The following is a 21,127-nucleotide window of genomic DNA, read 5'->3' on the forward strand; positions in this document are numbered from 1 at the left end:
AAAAGTAAAAAAATAGATGGGATGGCTATGAGTGGAATGCTTTCTTCAGTTTTAGATCTGTTCAGTGAGAACCGAGCTGAGGATTAATAACAACAAGTTAACTTTGACAAACTCATTGAATGACAGGCATCAAAAGGAGTTCTAGGCACCCAGGAAAAGGGGTATTCAGTCATCGAAAATCTACCTCATTGAATTTTGTCTGACCCATGCTAATGTGGAAAAGTGTGCATTAAAAACAATGCTGCTGCTGCTAATGTGTGTATACAGGGTGGGAAAAAAGAGGTTGTGTGGTGGACAAGGCTGAAAGCACAAGGACAGATGCTTTCCTCTTTGGTAGAGGTCTTACTGAATTCTTCAAGTTTCACTTGAAAAGGAAACTGAAGTTGGAGATGGAAGTGCTGTCCTTGAGTGAGTTTATTGAAAGTTGTGAAAATGGCAAGAGTGGATGATACCTCTCTAAGTTACACTTAGAGAGGTGTCATCCACTCTTGCCATTTTCGCCTGTGATTTGGAGAAAGGGAATTGGAAGGGGCACTTGCTCTTGGTGTTTGGGGAGATCTCAGGCAGTGGGGTTCCTCGATTATTCCTAGAGGTGATCCTGTATCAAGAGAGCTACATCTCTATGATCCCCCCCTTTTTTATTCTTAATTTGTATACTATGTATATTTCCCTTCTTTTTCATTGTATACTGTAGATAGTTACATCCCCACTTTAAAAAAAAACAATTTTATCATTTCATTATATGTAAACCTCATCACACTTTGTGTCTGTCATTGTATTGCTCCCCTCATACACCCTGGTGGCAAATGGTTCCGGGTTCAGTCCCACTGCATGGCACCTTGGGCAAGTGTCTTCTACTACAGCCTCGGGCCGACCAAAGCCTTGTGAGTGGATTTGGTAGACGGAAACTGAAAGAAGCCCATCGTATATATGTATATATATATATATATATATATATATATATATATGTATGTGTGTTTGTGTGTCTGTGTTTGTTTCCCCACCATCACTTGACAACCAATGCTGGTGTGTTTATGTCCCTGTAACTTAGCGGTTTGGCAAAAAGAGACCGATATAATAAGTACTAGTCTTACAAAGAATAAGTCCTGGAGTCAATTTGCTCAACTAAAGGCAGTGCTCCAGCATGGCCGCAGTCAAATGACTTAAAAGAGTAAAGAGTAAGAGTATTGTTATTATTATTATTATTATTATTATTGCTGGATGAATTGTTAGCATGGTGGGTGAAATGCTTAGTGGTATTTCGTCTGCTGCTACATTCTGACTTCAAATTCCACCAAGGTCGACTTTGCTTTTCATCCTTTCAGGGTCAATTAAATAAGTACCAATTACGCATTGGGGTTGATGAAATTGACTAGCCTCCTCCCCCAAATTTCAGGCCTTGTGCCTATTGTAGAAAGGTTTATTATTATTATTCATTTTGTTCATGTACATGTGTATTCAACATTATTTTATTTATTCTATTCAAGTGCAGTAAAACAGAAGTTTGTCATTGACAATTCCAGAATGTATCGAATTTATGTAGTGAAAGACTTATGGCCCACCTTAGTCTTTACTCTTTTACTTGTTTCAGTCATTTGACTGCGGCCATGCTGGAGCACCTCCTTTAGTCGAGCAAATCGACCCCGGGACTTATTCTTTGTAAGCCTAGTACTTATTCTATCGGTCTCTTTTGCCGAATCGCTAAGTGACGGGGACATAAACACACGACCATCGGTTGTCAAGCGATGTTGTGGGGACAGACACAGACATACAAACACATACACACATACATATATATATACATATATACGACAGGCTTCTTTCAGTTTCCGTCTACCAAATCCACTCACAAGGCTTTGGTCGACCCGAGGCTATAGTAGAAGACACTTGCCCAAGGTGCCACGCAGTGGGACTGAACCCGGATCCATGTGGTTGGTAAGCAAGCTACTTACCACACAGCCACTCCTGCGCCTATATAAACATAATAAACATAATAAAAAATCAGGGGCAAGGTAAAGTGTCACACACAACACCTGTTTTTTGCTTATTATTTCTATATGTATGTGTGTATGTGTGAATGTCATTTCCATATGTTTTTATAAAACCAGCTGGGTTAAAAGGTGTGTTTGTTTTGTTCTCATTCTCCAGTGAGCCAAAAAAAAAAAAAAGAAAGCTTCAATATCAGTGATTCCTTTGTTGAGAACAAATGGAATGAAAGTAACTTCCTTGTTAAAAGAAGAAAAGAAAAGCAAGGATTAGCAAAGAGAAGAGCATTTCACCTTAAAAAAAAAAAAAAAAAAAAAAAAAGCTGTCATGAAGTTTCGTCTAACAAACAAAAACAAAATAAAAGATATAAAAATGATGATGATAATAATACATTATGCATAAATTATCTGAATTAAATTTACTCTTTTATTTGTTTCAGTCATTTGACTGTGGCCATGCTGCAGCACCGCCTTTAGTCGAGCAAATCGACCCCAGGACTTATTTTTTGCAAGCCTAGTACTTATTCTATCGGTCTCTTTTTGCCGAACCACTAGGTTACGGGGACGTAAACACACCAGCATCGGTTGTCAAGCGATGTTGGGGGGGGGGGGGGACAAACACAGACACACAAACATATACACATACATATATATACATATATGCGACGGGCTTCTTTCAGTTTCCGTCTACCAAATCCACTCACAAGGCTTTGGTCGGCCCGAGGCTATAGTAGAAGACACTTGCCCAAGGTGCCACGCAGTGGGACTGAACCCTGAACCATGTGGTTGGTAAGCAAGCTTCTTACCACACAGCCACTCCTATGCCTTAATTTGTTAATTTTTCTTAGCAAAAATGAAGTGAATCAACAGGCTCTTGTGCATTTATGCTTCATATCATTATCATTCAGCATCCATGTTCCATGCTGGCATGGATTGGATGGTTGACTGATTGGATATGATCTGACAGGTCTGAGGGCTGCATTCTGTTCCACTGCCTACTTTGGCAGGATTTCTACAACTCAATGCCCTTCCTGATGCCAACCATCTTACAGAATGCAATGGGTGCTTTAAGGATTTTCGAGCGAGATCGTTGCCAGTGCCTCTGGACTGGCTCTTGTGCGGGTGGCACATAAAATGCACCATTTTGAGCATGGCCATTGCCAGTACCGCCTGACTGGCCTTCGTGCAGGTGACACGTAAAAAGCACCCACTACACTCTCGGAGTGGTTGGCGTTAGGAAGGGCATCCAGCTGTAGAAACTCTGCCAAATCAGATTGGAGCCTGGTGTAGCCATCTGGTTTCACCAGTCCTCAGTCAAATCGTCCAACCCATGCTAGCATGGAAAGCGGACGTTAAACGATGATGATAATGATGATGATGATGACTAGTGAGGTCGTCAAGTAGCTTGCAAAACAAGAACTTCTTGGTCCAGGGGTTAGGGTTGAGAGGTGGGAAGATAAAATTAAAGAAGGTGGTTTATGCCAGGTTTTGAGAAGCAAGAGTACAATAGGGGAATAGCTATGGGTGCCTTGCTGCAGAAGAAATACATACTCTTTACTCTTTTACTTGTTTCAGTCTTTTGACTGTGGCCATGCTGGAGCACTGCCTTTAGTCGAGCAAATCGACCCCAGGACTCATTCTTTGGAAGCTTAGTACTTATTCTATCGGTCTCTTTTGCCGAACTGCTAAGTTACGGGGAGGGGACGTAAACACACCAGCATCGGTTGTCAAGTTTATGGTGGGGGAACAAACACAGACACACAAACATATATATACATATATACGACGGGCTTCTTTCAGTTTCCATCTACCAAATCCACTCACAAGGCTTTGGTCGGCCCGAGGCTATAGTAGAAGATACTTGCCCAAGGTGCCTGCCACGCAGTGGGACTGAACCCGGAACCATGTGGTTGGTAAGCAAGCTACTTACCACACAGCCACTCCTATGGCCATGTCTACTGGAAAAGGAGAGAAGATAGTGATGATGAGGTGTCAGGGTGATACTAAAAAGTTTTCAGTATCCTTGTTTTGCATAGAGACCCCCACCACTTTGGCACAGCCTCAACAACACAGATATTGAGAGATGTAGGAGTATGTGAGTGACATGTGGGAGAGAAGACGGGGCAAAAGCAATACAATTATTGATATAACATCAATCAATAATAGCATTGCTATCACCATGCTCATCCCATCCAACTAGTAATGTTGTTCTTTTTTTTTTTTGTTGGAGTTATTTTTTAATTTTTTTTATTTTGTACTAGTGCAACTAGGTGGAGGGAGAGAGGGAGGGAGGGTGATATATAAGTCAGACATTTAACATTGCTGTTGCTGTAACAGCAACCACCACCACCACCACCACCACCACCACCACCACCACCACAACCACTGCTATCACTATCATCATGTGCCTCCCTGCCAACTGTCATAACAATTTTGTATTGGTACCATTAGAAGTGTCTTAGTAGGACTTCTCAGCATTGTTGTTGTACTACTACCATCACAATGATTGCTACCAATACTACAATCTTTACTATTACTAATCACTATCACTATGGTCAGTACTTTGGTCACCATCACCACCACTACTTTCAAAACTATAATTACTACCACTGCGACTGCAACACAACCGCTACCACCACTACATCTGCCACTATGAAATATCAGCACTGTAATCACCATTATGACGACTATCACTACCATCCTCATAACTTATACTACTACAGCCACAACTATTACTACACCATCGTTGGCACCTCTACCATCATTACCACCACTGTCACTATCATCATCACAAACACCACCACCACCACTATCAGCATCAACACTAATCACAAACGCAGCCACCACCATCACTACAACGACGAGCACCACCACCACCACCACTATTACAACTGTTTCCACATCTGTAACCAGTAACTAATACTTCGTTTGGTATTTAAGGAAGCAAGATGGCATCTGATGTGTTACCTTCCCAGTGGTAGCTCTCTTATCAATACTGTTCCCCTCCAGAAACTCTACAGAAATCACCACCACCACCACCACCACTGCCACTGCTGCCGTTTATCAATACCACTATTATCACTAGCACTAAATACCATTTCTGTCAGAGAAGCACCATGACTATCCTAACTAGTGCACTAACACCACAACCACCACCACCACCACCATTGCTACCATAACCAGCAGTATTGTTACCACCACCACCATCATCATTTTGAACACTACCATCACTAATAGTACGACTACCACCACCACCACCACCACCATCATTTGTACCCCCGCCATAATACCATCACCAAAACCACCAGCATAACCACCACCACCTCCACCATTGCTACCATAACCAGCAGCATTGTTACTACCACCACCACCACCACCACCTCCACCATTGCTACCATAACCAGCAGTATTGTTACTACCACCACCACCACCAATATCATTATGAACACTACCATCACTACTACTACGACTACCACTACCATCATTTCTACCCCCGCCATAATACCATCACCAAAACCACCAATATCACCACCACCACCACCACCACCACCACTATCATTACCAGTGATGCTATCACCAAAACCACTACAACCACCACCATCACCAATACCATCATACCGCCACTGCACCATCACCACTAACAGCAACAACTTCTACACAAGAAATAGCAACAAAATTTTTCTAAAATCACACTTTACTTATTGTCTTGGGAAAAAGGGAAGGACATGTTGGAGAATGTTTTCCTGAATAACCTTAAAAGGACAGGATGGTCCTAGTTGGAATGTCCTTGATCAAAAGTCTGCTCAATCAAGGCTGACCAGTGGCTAAACAACAACAACAACAACAACACTAGCAACATCAACAAGACCACCACTACTACTACTACTGTTGCAATCAAAACTACTATTACCAGCACTATTACTACCACCATTACTGCAGTCAAAGCTACAGCTACTACTACTACTACTACTACCACCACACCAATAATGCAGTCAAAGCTGCTGCTGCTGCTACTACTGCTGCTACTGCAGTCAAAGCTACTGCTACTATTGCTACTACTACAGATAAAAACATCTACTACTACTACAATAGATAAAGACACTACTACTACGACTACTACAGATAAAAACATTACTACTACTACCACTATTGCCACCAATGCAATCAAATCTGCTGTTGCTGCTACTAATTATACTACTACCACCACTGTTACTGCAATCAATGCCACTACTACCAATACTACTACTAAATAATAAAAACATATCTACTACTACCACTACTATCAGTAAGAACATACTTTTTACCACTGCAACTACAACCACCACCACCACCACCACCACTACTACTACTATTGTACTGCACTTCTTCCAACACCTCTGCCGGGTTCACTCCCCCCCTTTCCTCCCTCCCTCCCACAAAAATACTATTGAGCAAACCTTACCAATTTCTTTAAGCATAATACTTATTATTGTAGACTGCAAGGTGGTAGAACCGTTAGCACACCAAACAAGATGCTTAGTGACGTTTCATTTGCCATTATTATTCTGAGTTCAAATTCTGCTGAGGTCGACTTTGCCTGTCATCTTTCTGGCGGGGTCAATAAGATAAATACCAAATGAGCACTGGGGTCAATGTAAACAACCAGCATCTCATTCCTGTAAAATTTTGGGTCATGTGCCTACAGCAGAAAAGGTTTTTTAGGTGGTGAGCTGACAGAATTGTTAGCACACTGAGCAAAATGCTTAATGGTGTTTCATCCATCTATGTTCTGAGTTCAAATTCTGCTGAGATCGACCTTTTCATTTCAGGGTCAATAAAATAAGTATCAGTTGAGTACTGGGGTTGATGTAATCGACTTAACACCTCCCATCAAAAACTTCTGGCCTTGTGCTAAAATTTGAAACCATTATTATTATTATTATTATTATTGAGTGAGAGAACAGTGCATGCGATCAAAGTGACACTGGGGTAAAATATACAAAGCCCATTATACCCATCATGACTAACTGTCTGATAAGGGTACACCAGGCACATGCATCACAACCATATGTGCGCAACATGGTGATCTCATATCAAGATAAACAGTGCATGACCTTGCCGGTAAACCCCTGTGGTTAATAAAGAAATCATTATTATTATTATTATTATTATTACCTTCACCTTAGTGAGGGCGGAGGTATTATTTCCAGTTGTGTTTGTTTGTTTGTTTATCCATGGACAAGATATCTCAAGAACCGCTGGATGGATTCAGATGAAACTTTCAGGGATGCTTGGCTTTTTGACTGGCATGAACTGATTACATTTTGGGATCAATCTGGTGCTGGACAAGGATTCTGGATTATTTTTCCTGTTTTTTTTACTTAATTTTTAAGAGCGGTCAGGTTCATTTTTAGTATTCTCGTTTGTGAGAGCATTCGAGTTCATTTCAGATATTCTCATTTTAAAAATCAACTCTGGCTAATTGTTGAGAGGACATTGGTGTTGCCTTGGTAGCAGTTTGTGCTCTCTGAGTGCTCTTTTTATTATTGTTATTATTATTATTATTCTCCATAGAATGCCTGAGGGGACTTTCCACCAACAACATTGCCTGTAATTGACAAGCCTCTTCCCCCAAAATTTCAGGCCTTGTGCCTATAGTAGAAAGAATTATTGTTGTTTTTTAGCCCCAAAAAATTGATCAGAGATTGAAGCTGTTCCAGCTATAACTGTTTTGTTTTTTCTCTATTTTCCCCCCGTCATAGTCTAGCCAGAACTACATTATCCAATGTTTTTTTTTTTACCTTTTTATAACATTGATTTGTGGTGATTTAAGGAAAAACGTTTGGCTGCTATTGTAGCAGGTTGTGCAACCACTTAGAGGCTCACTCTTAGGTTTGTCAGTATATATAGTAATGTCTATAGCTATATATGTTTATATTTCTCTATCGACATTATAAATATATACCTATGTCTATCTATCTATCTATTGACCTAGCTAACCTATCTATCTATGTGTGTGTATGTGTTATAAGTGTCTCTATTATTCTAATTACTTATCAATCTCCCTCACTCCTACTCCAAAATTCTTTATAAGACCTTCATTGTTCCGGAAGTTTTCTGCAAGAATCTTGAGAATCATATCATTATTAAGGTACTACATTAAACTTCCTACCCACCCATCCCTCCCTCTCTCTCTCTCTGCATATATATCAAAACAGGAGTTTGGAAAATTCTTTGGTATTCTCCACTTCTGATATTATTTACTCTACAGAAAATATTTCCCAGAATTTTCAACTCTTATACATACCTCACACAAATACAACGCCTACATACAATTTTAGAATACTGGAATAATCAGATGTGCTTCATGAGGACATAGCTTGGATTTTAACCCTACCTATAATATATATATATATATGTATGTATGTGTGTATACATATATACACACAAACATACGCATAACTTTTCCTCCATATTTTCCTCCCATCCTATCACCTTACTCTCCATTCTTCATCTTCTCCTCCCACACACAGCATCAAAGAAAAAAAAGAAAGAAAGGAAGGAAAAAAAAGAATGATTCCTGAATATAAATGCAAACATACTTCAAAATTACTGCATAGTAGTAGTAGTAGTAGTGATGGTGGCAGTTGCAGTGGTGGTGGTAGTTCTTCCCCCACCCCGCTGACGTTTGTGGTTTCTATTTCCCTACTGTAACCTTTACACAGGAAACAAGATTTCTGTTTTGTCTGATTGAAGCCTCTTTAGGTCGAAAGGACAGTTCTAATTAAATGCCTACACAAGGAGGAGTTGTTACAGTTTGGCAAGTTCGTATCTGTCTTGAGGAAGGTGGCAGGATGGTGGGGGTGAGGTGGGAGATGAGTGGGGGAGGGGGCAGGTGTAAGAAGAGGGGAAAGATGCACGCATTTGACTGTGTGTGTGTGTGTGTGTGTGTGTGTGTGTGTGTGTGTGTGTGTGTGTGTGTGTGTGTGTGTGTGTGTGTGTGTGTGTGTGAGTGAGCATGTGTGTGTGGTTTCTTAAACCAAGGTTTTTACATCCATCTCTTCACTCACCCTTCTGCTTCTCCTGTCTTTCTGAGAAGCTGTTTAATACAAGTTATTTTTTACAAGCCTGCTTGCTTGGCACCAAATTCCTGCAGTATTTTGACAGATGAGGGACAATTCTCCACCACCCCTCACCTGCCACACACACACACACACATATATATGAACAGTCCCCAACTGATTAGCATAAAATCATTCAGACAACACACTCCAGTCTCTAACCCACAGATTGTGCTTTCCCCCCCCCTCTCTCTCTCACTGCCTCTACAGCTACTGTGGCCTCTATTCTCCATAGCTGACCAGTCTTATGTCACTCTGGTACTCTGAATTAGGAGCTCAGTGGTAGCTCTGCTCAGATACTCCAGACTCACTTATCTCTATTCCTTTTGTTTCCCCCTTTATATTATGTCTCCCACACCTCAGGCCCTTACGCTAACCACTCACTACATCCAGTCTTTCTTCCCACCAAATGTCAACGTTCTGAAACTCCCTTTCCTGTTTAGATATTTCCTGCAGTTGTCAGTTTGTAACAGCTTAACTACACCGTTACTGGGCTACACTCCCACTAGTCGTTCATACTTCATTCTTATCATCATCCTCTGCCAACAAGTTATATTAACCCGTTCGACCCTGTCCCATATTCATTGCATTCATTCCTTTGGCTGTGGTTAAGATGCTCACTTTGAAACTACATGGTTTTGGGTTCAACCCCACTGTGTAGCAACTCACTGTCTTTCAACTCAGTCAAAACATCTAACCCATGCCAACATTGAAAGCTGATAAAAAAAAAAATTAGTGATGACAACAACAATGATGGTGATGATGGTGATGTCGGCTTACTGAATACCAACTCCGTTCATTTTCCCTAAACTAAGAAGGTGATTAGTGCTGCTTCTGTTGCTTAATCACCTTATAAAAAGCTATAAATATGCCTTAAGTCATCATTCATACCTAGGAGCGCAAACGATAAATGACAAGTTGTCGTCTGTTGGTCAGTCTGACACTCTAATTAGCTTGGTCAACTGATACTCTCATAAAGCTACACCTCCCACCATGACCATAACTCACTCTACCACCACCACTCATTTTCTTCTATTGTTTTCCATTAGAAATCTCTGTTAATCACCCATTTAGGAATATGCCTGCTGATGAATCCAATCATACGTCTATGAATAGAACTGTGGTAAGAAAGAAAGATTGTGAATAATATTTTACTTCTTTTTTTTTAACCACAATTGCATATGATACAGAAATCATTAATCACCATCACCATCATTATCTTAATGTCTGCATTTCCATGCTTGCACAGGTCGGACAGCATTCATTGAAACAAATGTCCTCTGTCCAGACAATGCCTTTCCTGGTACCAACTTTTACCTGATTCCAAGCAAAGCATGAGGGTTGAGTCACAAAGTAATGTGCAGTTTTTATTTGCATTACTTTATGAATCATCCTCAAAAATGCATGAGAATTATTCAAAAGGTAATTCTTTTATTTGTTTCAATCATTTGACCACTTTTAGTCGAACAAATCAACCCCAGGACTGCTAAATCGACAAGATTTTTTTTATTCTCTCTCTGTTTATTTCCTCGTGTTTGTTTCTGTTGAAGAGCATAGGCTCAAAACATAAAAGACTTTCTCACTTTCTGGAGCATCAAACTAATACACCTGCTTGCTATTTATACACCTGGTTGCTATTTATACACCTGGTTGCTATTTATACACCTGGTTGCTATTTATACACCTGGTTGCTATTTATACACCTGCTTGCTATTTATACACCTGTCTTCGTCTTTTGTTTTTCTGTAAATTTCAACTATATATATATATATATATATATACAATGGGCTTCTTTCAGTTTCTGTCTACCAAATCCACTCATAAGGCTTTGGTTGGCTTGAGGCTACAATAGAAGACACTTGCCCAAAGTGCCACACAGTGGAACTGAACCCAGAACCATGTGGTTGGGAAGCAAGCTACTTACCACACAGCCGCTCCTGTGCATAATGCAGATAAAAATTGCATTACTTTTTCTGATTCGCCCTTGTAATATATCCCCATGACTGAACAGATTTTCTCAAAAGACTGCAAATGAGGGACACTACTTTTATAACAGCAGTATTAGTTTGCAATTATCAGATGATGTCAAACTGAAGCAGTACAACTTCCTATTCCCACCAGGGCCAGTGCTACGAAGTGTACAGCGCAATTACAGAATTGTCAGTGAGGCCCCTCTACACTACAAAAGCTGAAGATTGATGTTTTATGCTTCTTACTGTACACCTGTCCCAGCCCAAAAGCATTGAGGGCTTGAGGCCCCAGCACTAGCCTCAATAATATACTAAAAGGTCATCATAGAATCCCCTGGTTGAGTATGTGCACTGGGCCCCCTCTTGGCTCAGGGCTGAATTTTTCTAATTGGCTTAAAACCAGCCCTGCACCCCCACCCCCTCGCCAGATAGGTAGATAGATATACAAATAGATATACATTTTGGTTTCTGTTAATCAAATCCACTCACAAGGCTTTGGTTGGTTTGGGGCTATAGTACATGACATTTGCCCAAGGATCCATGTAGTAGGACTGAACCTGACACCACATGGTTGAGAAGCAAGCTTCTTAACCACACAACCAACAATAATAGTGAATATTAGAGGAAACAAATGAAGTAAAAAACTTATCTCCCATGTTGTTTGTTGATCATTTTTGCTGGTTTCTTACCTTAATGACTGCTTTCCAGAGGGCGCTACCCATACCAACTTTTCGACAACATGAGGTGACATAGAAATCTTCCACATAAAGGTATTTTCCTTGCCAAGGGTCATAACCAAAGAAAAACAGAATATAACCACCAATCTTGCCAGCTGCAATTTTAAAACGAAAACAGAAAAATAAAAAAAAAGGAATTCTGAAAAAAAATTTTTTTTTTAATCATCATTAGAATTGATTAAACTAAAATTAAATAATTACAATGTGAAAGATGCATTATTAGTCATTTAAAAACACACAGAAACTTCGTTTGAACATTTATTATTTGGTGTAAAAATTTTCCTCATGCCGACTGCAACCTGGTCACTGACATGGTTCCACTCAAGTGAACAATGTCAGGTTGCAATTAATATGATAAAAATTTTGACATCAGATATTGGTTTTAAATTTTGGCACAAGGCCAACAATCTTGGTGGAGGGGGTAAGTCAACTACATCAACCCCAGTACTCAACTGGTACTTATTTTATTGACCCTGAATGGACGAAAGGCAAAGTGAACCTCAGCAGAATTTGATCTCAGAACATAAAGAGGGACAAAATGCTTAGCAGCATTTTGCCTGGGGTCCCTATGGTTCTGCCAGCCTGCTGCCCTTTTGACATCAAATAATAAATGTTTAAGTGAAGTTAACAGTTTTTGAGTGCTTTTTCGAATGGTCAAAGTGTCCCTTCCATGCTGTAATTGTTTTAGTCTCAACACACAATCACGGATCAAAGCTCTTGACAGACAAATACATCTCTGAAATGAAATAACTTTTAACGTTTACTTGTTTCAGTCATTAGACTGTGGCCATGCTGGAGCACTGCATTGAAGAAGTTTTAGTCAAACAAATCAACCCTAGTACTTATTTGTTTTTAAGCCAGGTACTTACTTAATGAGCTTATTGTGTGTAGTACACCTGAGGCGGCGAGCTGGCAGAAACGTTAGCACACCAGGTGAAATGCTTAGTGGTATTTCGTCTGCCGCTACGTTCTGAGTTCAAATTCCGCCAAGGTCGATTTTGCCTTTCATCCTTTCAGGATCAATTAAATAAGTACCAGTTACGCACTTAGGTTGATATAATTGACTTAATCCGTTTGTCTGTCCTTGTTTGTCCCCTCTGTGTGTAGCTCTGTGTGGGGAGTAAAGAAATAACACCTGAGCACTTCTTATTCTATCAGTCTCTTTTATGAAACAGCTAAGTTATAGGGATGTAAACAAAACAACACTGGCTGTCAAGTGGTGGTGGGGAACAAACACAGACACAATGATACTCAAGGATAAACAATGGGTACTGAAAAGTTTGTGGCTTTCAGTAAAAAAAAACAAAAAAATACAGGAGGCCCAGTTAATTAAATTTTATTAAACATATTCCCCCCCACAGCGGTCCTTCAGTTTTTCTAACCCTTGTGAAAGAACTCAGAAGGTTGGACCCTGAACCAGGCCTTTTACAACACCCTTAAACACACACTACACTCTCAGAGTGGTTGGCGTTAGGAAGGGCATCCAGCTGTAGAAACTCTGCCAGATCAGATTGGAGCCTGGTGTAGCCATCTGGTTTCACCAGTCCTCAGTCAAATTGTCCAACCCATGCCAGCATGGAAAGTGGACGTTTAAACGATGAAGATGATGATGATGATATATATATATATATATATATATATATATATATTTATACCCACACACACGAGGGTTGCTGAAAAGTTCCTGGCTTTGGGTAAAAGAAAATACAGGATGTTCAGTTAATCATGATTTTATTCAACATATTCCCTTCTCAGATTCACACACTTCTTGCAGTGGTCCTTCAGTTTTTTAAAGCCCTGTAAAAGAACCTGGAAGGTTAGGCATCCAACCAGACCTTTTACGATACTCTTAAAGCCGAGTCTAGGACATTTACCCTCCATGGACAATGACTCCCCCCCCCCCCCAAGGACAACAGATGATATAAAACTTCTTAATATATTAGACAGGGGGTAATTAACCAAGGGAGGATAATTGGTCTACAGGGTAGTTGTTGTCGGTGGGGAATTGTCCTATGGAGGGTAATTGTCCTAATACATTTAAAACCAAGAACTTTTGAGCAACCCCTTGTAGATGTATTTATATATATATATAACAGACTTCTTTAGTTTCTGTCTACCAAATCCACTCACAAAGCTTTGGTTGACCTGAGGCTAGAGTAGAAGACACTTGCCCAAGGTGTCATACAATGGGATTGAACCATGTGGTTGGGGAGCAAACATCTTACCACATGGCTATGCCTGTTAATAATAATTATTAATCATTAAATAGAATGACTGAGCGAAAAAAAGTTAAATATATCATATTTATTTTCTAGATCACCAACACAGTGTAAGTTAATGCATAGATAAACATGTGAAGTCACGCATATATGCTTACTCATGTTATCAAATTAAGCCCATGATGGCCTTATGTTTACAGGTTAGATTCAAGACTGAACTGAATGTTTTCATTAATATTTAACAATCTTGATTCAGTCACCTATACTGCCCAAACTGCTGGTGATTTAATATGTAAACAAAACATGTGACTAATATAACTCATTTACATATTGGGTCAAAGTTTCTCAACTCTGGTATTAATTACAAAAGAGTAGCAATATGAAGCAGGTTATAAATAAATCATGTATATATTTACATACATACATATGTATCTATGTATTTCTTTATTGTCCACAGGTGGGTAAACATAGAGGGGACAAACAAGGACAGACAAAGGGGATTAAGTCGATTACATTGACCCCAATGTGCAACTGGTACTTATTTAATTGACCCTGAAAAGATGAAAGGCAAAATCGACCTTGGTGGAATTTGAGCTCAGAACATAACGGCAGATGAAATACCACTAAGCACTTTGCCCAGTGTGCTAACAATTGTGCCAGCTTACCATCCTATATATAAGCATCTGTATATAATCCAAATAATAAAACAAAGAAATGCTTTAACACATCTTTAACGATCAGTTGTTTACAATTGTTTCTGTACCATCTCTGCTTACACCACCAGTTTACACCAAAATTTGAAGTGAAAATTTACATAATATTTGCGGTTTTAGACATTAGAGTGGCACTTCTTCAACCTCTAATGACTAAAGCCAAAAATATGTAAATTTTCACTTTGAATTTTTGAGTAAACCGATGATGTAAGCAGAGTTGGTACAATTGTAAATGATCATTAAAAATGTGTTGAAGTATTTCTTTGTCTTATTATTTGAATTATATTTTACTCTTCATCACACCCACATAACGGTTTTACTATCGTGAAACCAGGATTTTCTGCACCTGAAGAATTTCGGTATTAGTCAGGAATCTGACTGTGGTGGTAGCCCAGAACTCGGGTTGAGTGCTCCATAGGAAATACCCTAACTTTATATCCTACAAGGACTTTATACACACACACACACACATACATACACACACACAGACACACACACACACACACACACACACAGAGTCATATCTGTGCACATGCAAAGATGAAAGTAAATTAGAATAATCAGGTTGCATGTAAGGAGACTATCACCTGACATGAAGCAATAATCATCACACACACACACACACACAAACATACATATATTGCATATATACATATATACACACATATAGAGTCAGAACACCAACCATGTATAGTTTTTTTTTGTTTTTTTTAATTAATTACTTAATCAGAAAGAAAGAGATTTGTTAAATGACAGAAATACAGAAATCTCACCTAGCTCAGAGTCATCGTCGGGGCTACATTCTGCTACTAGCAAATGGAAATATTTATGCTTTCCAAATCCATGTTGTTTTAGAACTGGAAAATATGAAAACAATAATAATAATAATAATGATGATGATAATTTCATTTATTTGTCACAAGGGTGAAGGATGAGGGGACAATGCAATGACAGACATAAAGTGTTGGGGTTTAGATATAATGAAATAATAATTAAAAAAAAAAGCAAGTAGGTAAGTATACACTGAAAAAGAAGGGATAACCAAAGAATTTGTGAAAGAATGAAACAACAAATGACAGAGAGAGAGAGAGAGAGAGAGAGAGAAATGTATGTGTGTGTGTGTGTACATATATATATATGTGTGTATGTGTGTGTTTATACACACACACACACATATATAAATATATATATATATATATATATATATATATATATATATATATATATATATAGAGAGAGAGAGAGAGAGAGAGAGAGAGAGAGAGATAAGAGAAGCATGTAGATATACAAAGAGATAGTTAAAAGGAAAGAAAGAAACATAGAGACGTAGAGATATACATACAGCAGCAAAAAAGAAAGATATCAATATCAATATGTATCTTTTTCTCCGACACCCTCATAGATTTGAAATAAATAAATAATAATAATAATAACAAGAGCACTCAAAGAGCGTAAACCTCTGCCAAGGCAACACCAATATCCTCTCAACGATTAGCCAGAGATGATTTTTAAAATGAGAATATCTGAAATAAACTCGATTGCTCTCACAAACGTGAATACTAAAAAATGAAACTGACCGCCCTCAAAAATTAAGTAAAAAACAGGAAAAAATAATCCAGAATCCTTGTCCGGTACCGGATCGACTCCAAAATGTAATCTGTTTGTGCCAGTCACGAGGCCAAACACCCCTGAAAGTTTCATCTGAATCCATCCAGCGATTCTTGAGATATCATGACCACAGACAAACAAACAAACAAACACAACTGAAAACAATACTTCCGCCTTCGCTAAGGCAGAGGTAATAATAATCATTATTATTAGGGCAGCAAGCTAGCAGAATCGTTAACCTGGTAGAGTCCATCCCTCTCCAGGCTAAACTCATTTCTACAGCTGAGTGAACAGGAGCAATGTGAAGTGAAATGTTTTGCTCAAGAACACAATGCATCACCTTGTCCAGGAATCAAAACCACAATCTTATGATAGTGAGTCCAATACCCTAACCACTAAGCCACTTGCTTCTTTGGCTGTGATAGGCGCAGGAGTGGCTGTGTGGTAAGTAGCTTGCTTACCAACCACATGGTTCTGGGTTCAGTCCCACTGCGTGGCACCTTGGGCAAGTGTCTTCTACTATAGCCTCGGGCCAACCAAAGCCTTGTGAGTGGATTTGGTAGACGGAAACTGAAAGAAGCCCGTCGTATATATGTATATATATATATGTATGTGTGTTTGTGTGTCTGTGTTTGTCCCCCCACCATCGCTTGACAACTGATGGTGGTGTGTTTACGGCCCTGTAACTTAGTGGTTCGGCAAAAATAAGAGACCGATAGAATAAGTACTAGGCTTCCAGAGAATAAGTCCTGGGGTCGATTTGCTCGACTAAAGGCGGTGCTCCAGCATGGCCGCAATCAAATGACTGAAACAAGTAAAGAGAAAGAGAAAGAGAAATATAAAACATATATGATGCAAAAAACAACCTGCAGACTGCGACGGTCAATAAAATAGAAATAAAATTAAAATATTTATTGTTTTTGTGTGGCATGGTACTATGTGATCCACAGCCTGGCGTTTGTGGACCCTTGGATTGAGGAAGTGAAATGAAAGTGTGTTGACCTCAGAAGGATTTGAGCTCAGTGTATAGGGGGCTGGAAGAAATTCCATTAAGAATTCTATCCAACATTCTTACAACTCAACCAGTTCAGCACCATTAAACAGATCATACAAATAAATTGAGCCAAAACAGGAAAGGATTAACCGGAAAAACATTCCACTAGCTTGTGTCATAATTAGAGAAAGGTCTGTCGCTGAGTATGTTGCTAGGATAAGAAGAACAAAAAATAAAAAATAAAAAAAGGAAGAAAATCATGTGCTTAGTTCAAGAATTCGGTCTGAACAGGAAGAATGCCAGAAATAGCAAATAAAGCAATGCTAGTCATTAAGTCATCATATGCCATTAGTAGCAGCATGAAATATTATCTCCTTGTCAATACTGAGCCACTTAACATATCTCTTACTAGTAATCACTGATGCTTTTACTTGCTATTCTGTGTTTATTGAACACAGGATGGATTTTAGCATAATGCACATGGAGCCAAATCAAATTGTTGAATAATAAGATATTCATACTTATAAATATATATACATATTGATTTCAAATTTTGGCATCAGGTCAGCAATTTCAGGGGAAAGGGTAAGTCGATTACATCCGCCCCCAAAAAGATGAAAGGCAAAGTCAACCTTGATGGTATTTGAACTCAGAATCTGTGAAGACGGACAAAGTGCCACTAAGCATTTCACCTGGCATGCTAACAACTCTGCCAGCTCACCATATATATGTATGTATATGTGTGTGTGTGTGTATATATATATATATATATATTAGTATCAGGTCTACTTAGCCTTTTATTTTTCTTATGTCCATAATTTAAATAGCAATAATGTACTGATGAAAATTCAGTATAATATTTTTCTCTTTTACCAAATTTATCATCTAAATTTTATTTCTTGTTAGTGCTGCACTGTTATGTCTTCCTTTTTAATTTTGTCTCAAGATTGCGTGTTATTGAGAGAGAATGAAAAATGCTGTCCTTACTCTATTCTCAGACTTGTGCAGTTGAAATACACTCTTTGACACCTATTACAGTGAGTTAGTGATTTGGATACACTGATAATACATGAAAGCAACAGGAAAAGTCTTATGTACAATTATAAGTATTATACCAAAGGCAAATGAGAATAAAGCAAAATACAAGCTTATATTCTCCATAAATATCTTGTAGCTTATTTTTGCAAAATTATAAATTCTGCTTCAAGTTACTTAGTTGTTTGAAAGTAGGTATCCGGTCATTTCACATTGTCAGTTCATACAGATCAATATCAAATCTAGAAGATTCATTTTTTTAAACTTTAATACCATAAAACTAGTATTAAGATCCATCGCCTTCAAAGTTTTCCATTATTCAGCGCAGTACTGGAACTCTTACAAAGTGATGCCTTTGTCGTTTTTTCGTTAGCCTCTGTCATTTTTTCTTCACCTCTCCCACATCTGCAAATTCCATAGCACCAGCTTTCGTTACCAGTGATGACCTTCGAAAAAAGGTCCAGATCGACTTCCAATTGTTCTTTCAGTTCACGACACACATTCAGTTGTGACTTCTTTTGATCTTCCGTTAGCAAGTGAGACACAAATTTTGTTACAACTCTTTCATTTGCAATTCCTCACTCAAAATTTGTTGGCAGGAGCTCCAGGACACACCAGTCATATCAACAAGTTCATCAGTTGTTTGGTGACAGTCCTCCAAGATCAGTTCATGAATTTTCATGAAATCAAAATCAAATGGAAATTGTAGTTGAGGCTGTTACCAGTACTGGTGGCATGCAGTAAGCACGATTCATTTATGCGTGGGTTGCTACCAGAGCCACCTGACTGGTTCCCCATGCCAGTGGCATGTAAAAAGCATCATTCGAATGTGGCCAATGCCAGTGCCGCCTGACTGGCTCCCATGCCGGTGGCACATAAAAAGCACCCACTACACTCTTGGAGTGGTTGGCGTTAGGAAGGGCATCCAGCTGTAGAAACATTGCCAGATCAGATTGGAGCCTGGTGCGACCTCCTGGCTTGCCAGTCTCCAGTCAAACCATCCAACTCATGCCAGCATGGAAAACGGACGTTAAATGATGATGATGATGATATATATATGTATGTATGCGTGTATGTATGTATGTATGTCCACTCTGCTGAGTGATTGGTGTTAGGAATGGCATCCACTTGTAAAAATCCTGCCAAAATAGTTACAGAAGTCTGGTGCAAGCTTCTACCTAGATGGCTTTTGTCAAACTTTCCCACTCATGCCAGTATGGAAAGTGAACATTAAACAATGATGATGATGATGATGATGATGATGATGATAAGAAGGGCATCCAGCTGTAGAAACTCTGCCAAATCAGATTGGAGCCTGGTGTAGCCATCTGGTTTCACCAGTCCTCAGTCAAATTGTCCAACCCATGCTAGCATGGAAAGCGGACGTTAAAGGACGATGATGATGATGATGATATATATATATATATATATATATATATATTTGGTGTTAAGAAGAACATCCAGCTGAAGATACCATACCAAAACAAACATGGAGCTTGGGTAACTTCCTATCTGGCCACCTCCTGTCAGTTTGTCCAACCCATGCCAGCATGGAAAACGTATGTTAATGATGATGATGATGACACACACATATATATTAAGGATTAAAAGCAGCTCTATTAATGTAAGCATTGTTCGCACATATGTAGGTATTGGTTGGCCCGAGGCTATAGTAGAAGACACTTACCTAAGGTGCCATGCGGTGGGACTCAACTTGACACCATGTGATTGGGAAGGAAACATCTGACTCATGCAGGCATAGAAAAGTGGATGTTAAAACAATGATGATGAACAGTGTCATAGCTAAATTTTATAGTCTAGTAGTCTTTACATAGTTACAAGACTTGCTGCACGTAGCAGCTAAATCTCATTCGAACCCCACCCAGTTATTTTAAAATTGAAAAAATAAAAAATAAAGATAAAAAAAAGACAAAGGCTGGACACCTGAGAACATATAATCCAAGATGCACTATGGCTGAAAACAAAACAGATGGGATGGTCAGGACTAAAACATTTGATCACAGGAGTATTAGATCAGAGCTGAGTACAGGTTTACATACCACCATCATCACCACCACCACCATTGCCAACACTGGTTTACAAAAGCAGGCTCCAAGTACAATTTATGTTTGTCAAACACAAAATTTTCAATTCTAATCATGAACATAGATGTACCTTGAGGTGTTAATTATAATTACCATATTTGATGGCATAGATGCTAAAGAGGAAAGACCCCTTTCAGTCATGTATGATCATGGGTTTGCACCTAGAAAGTGACCCTCCGAGGCACAAGCCCAGGAAAGGTTTATGGAAAACCAGCAGTCGCCCATGTATACCAGCCTCCCCTCTCCACACCACTGATGTTATCCAAGGGAAAGACAAAGATCAATACAGCTTGGCACCAGTGATGTTGCAACACATTTCTACAGTTGAGTGACCTGGAGCAACGTGAACTGAAGTACTTTGCTCCAGAACATGACACACAGCCTGGTCTGGGAATCAAACACACAACCTCATAATTGTGAGCCCTACACTCTAACCACTGAGCCATGCACCTTGATGGCATAGAAAACACATGTGAATACTAGATGTACTGTAATTTCAGCACTGCATATTTAAGCAATTTACGGTGACAAGTTGGCAGAATCATTAGCTGCATTTTGTCCATCATTATGTTCTGAATTCAAATTCTGCTAAGGTTGACTTTGCCCTTCATCCCCTTGAGGTTAATAAAATAAGTGCTTGTTGAGTACTGGGGTTGATGCA

The 21,127-nt window shown here is 39.2% G+C and overlaps 1 protein-coding gene across 2 annotated transcripts in view; it reads right to left on the reverse strand.

Moving 5' to 3' along the window:
- Positions 1 to 21,127, reverse strand: part of LOC106869093 (diamine acetyltransferase 1) — a 104,822-nt gene that overhangs the window by 12,167 nt on the left and 71,528 nt on the right. For both annotated transcript variants that reach the window (XM_014914621.3, XM_014914622.3), the window contains 2 exons: positions 15,498 to 15,581; positions 11,745 to 11,887 (listed from right to left, as the gene is read on the reverse strand). In XM_014914621.3, the coding sequence (XP_014770107.1) occupies positions 11,745 to 11,887; positions 15,498 to 15,581 (227 nt within the window). The remainder of the gene's footprint in view (positions 1 to 11,744; positions 11,888 to 15,497; positions 15,582 to 21,127) is intronic.

This window comes from Octopus bimaculoides, chromosome 9, assembly GCF_046866305.1.
Source record: "Octopus bimaculoides isolate indiv1 chromosome 9, ASM4686630v1, whole genome shotgun sequence".
Taxonomy (NCBI): domain Eukaryota; kingdom Metazoa; phylum Mollusca; class Cephalopoda; order Octopoda; family Octopodidae; genus Octopus; species Octopus bimaculoides.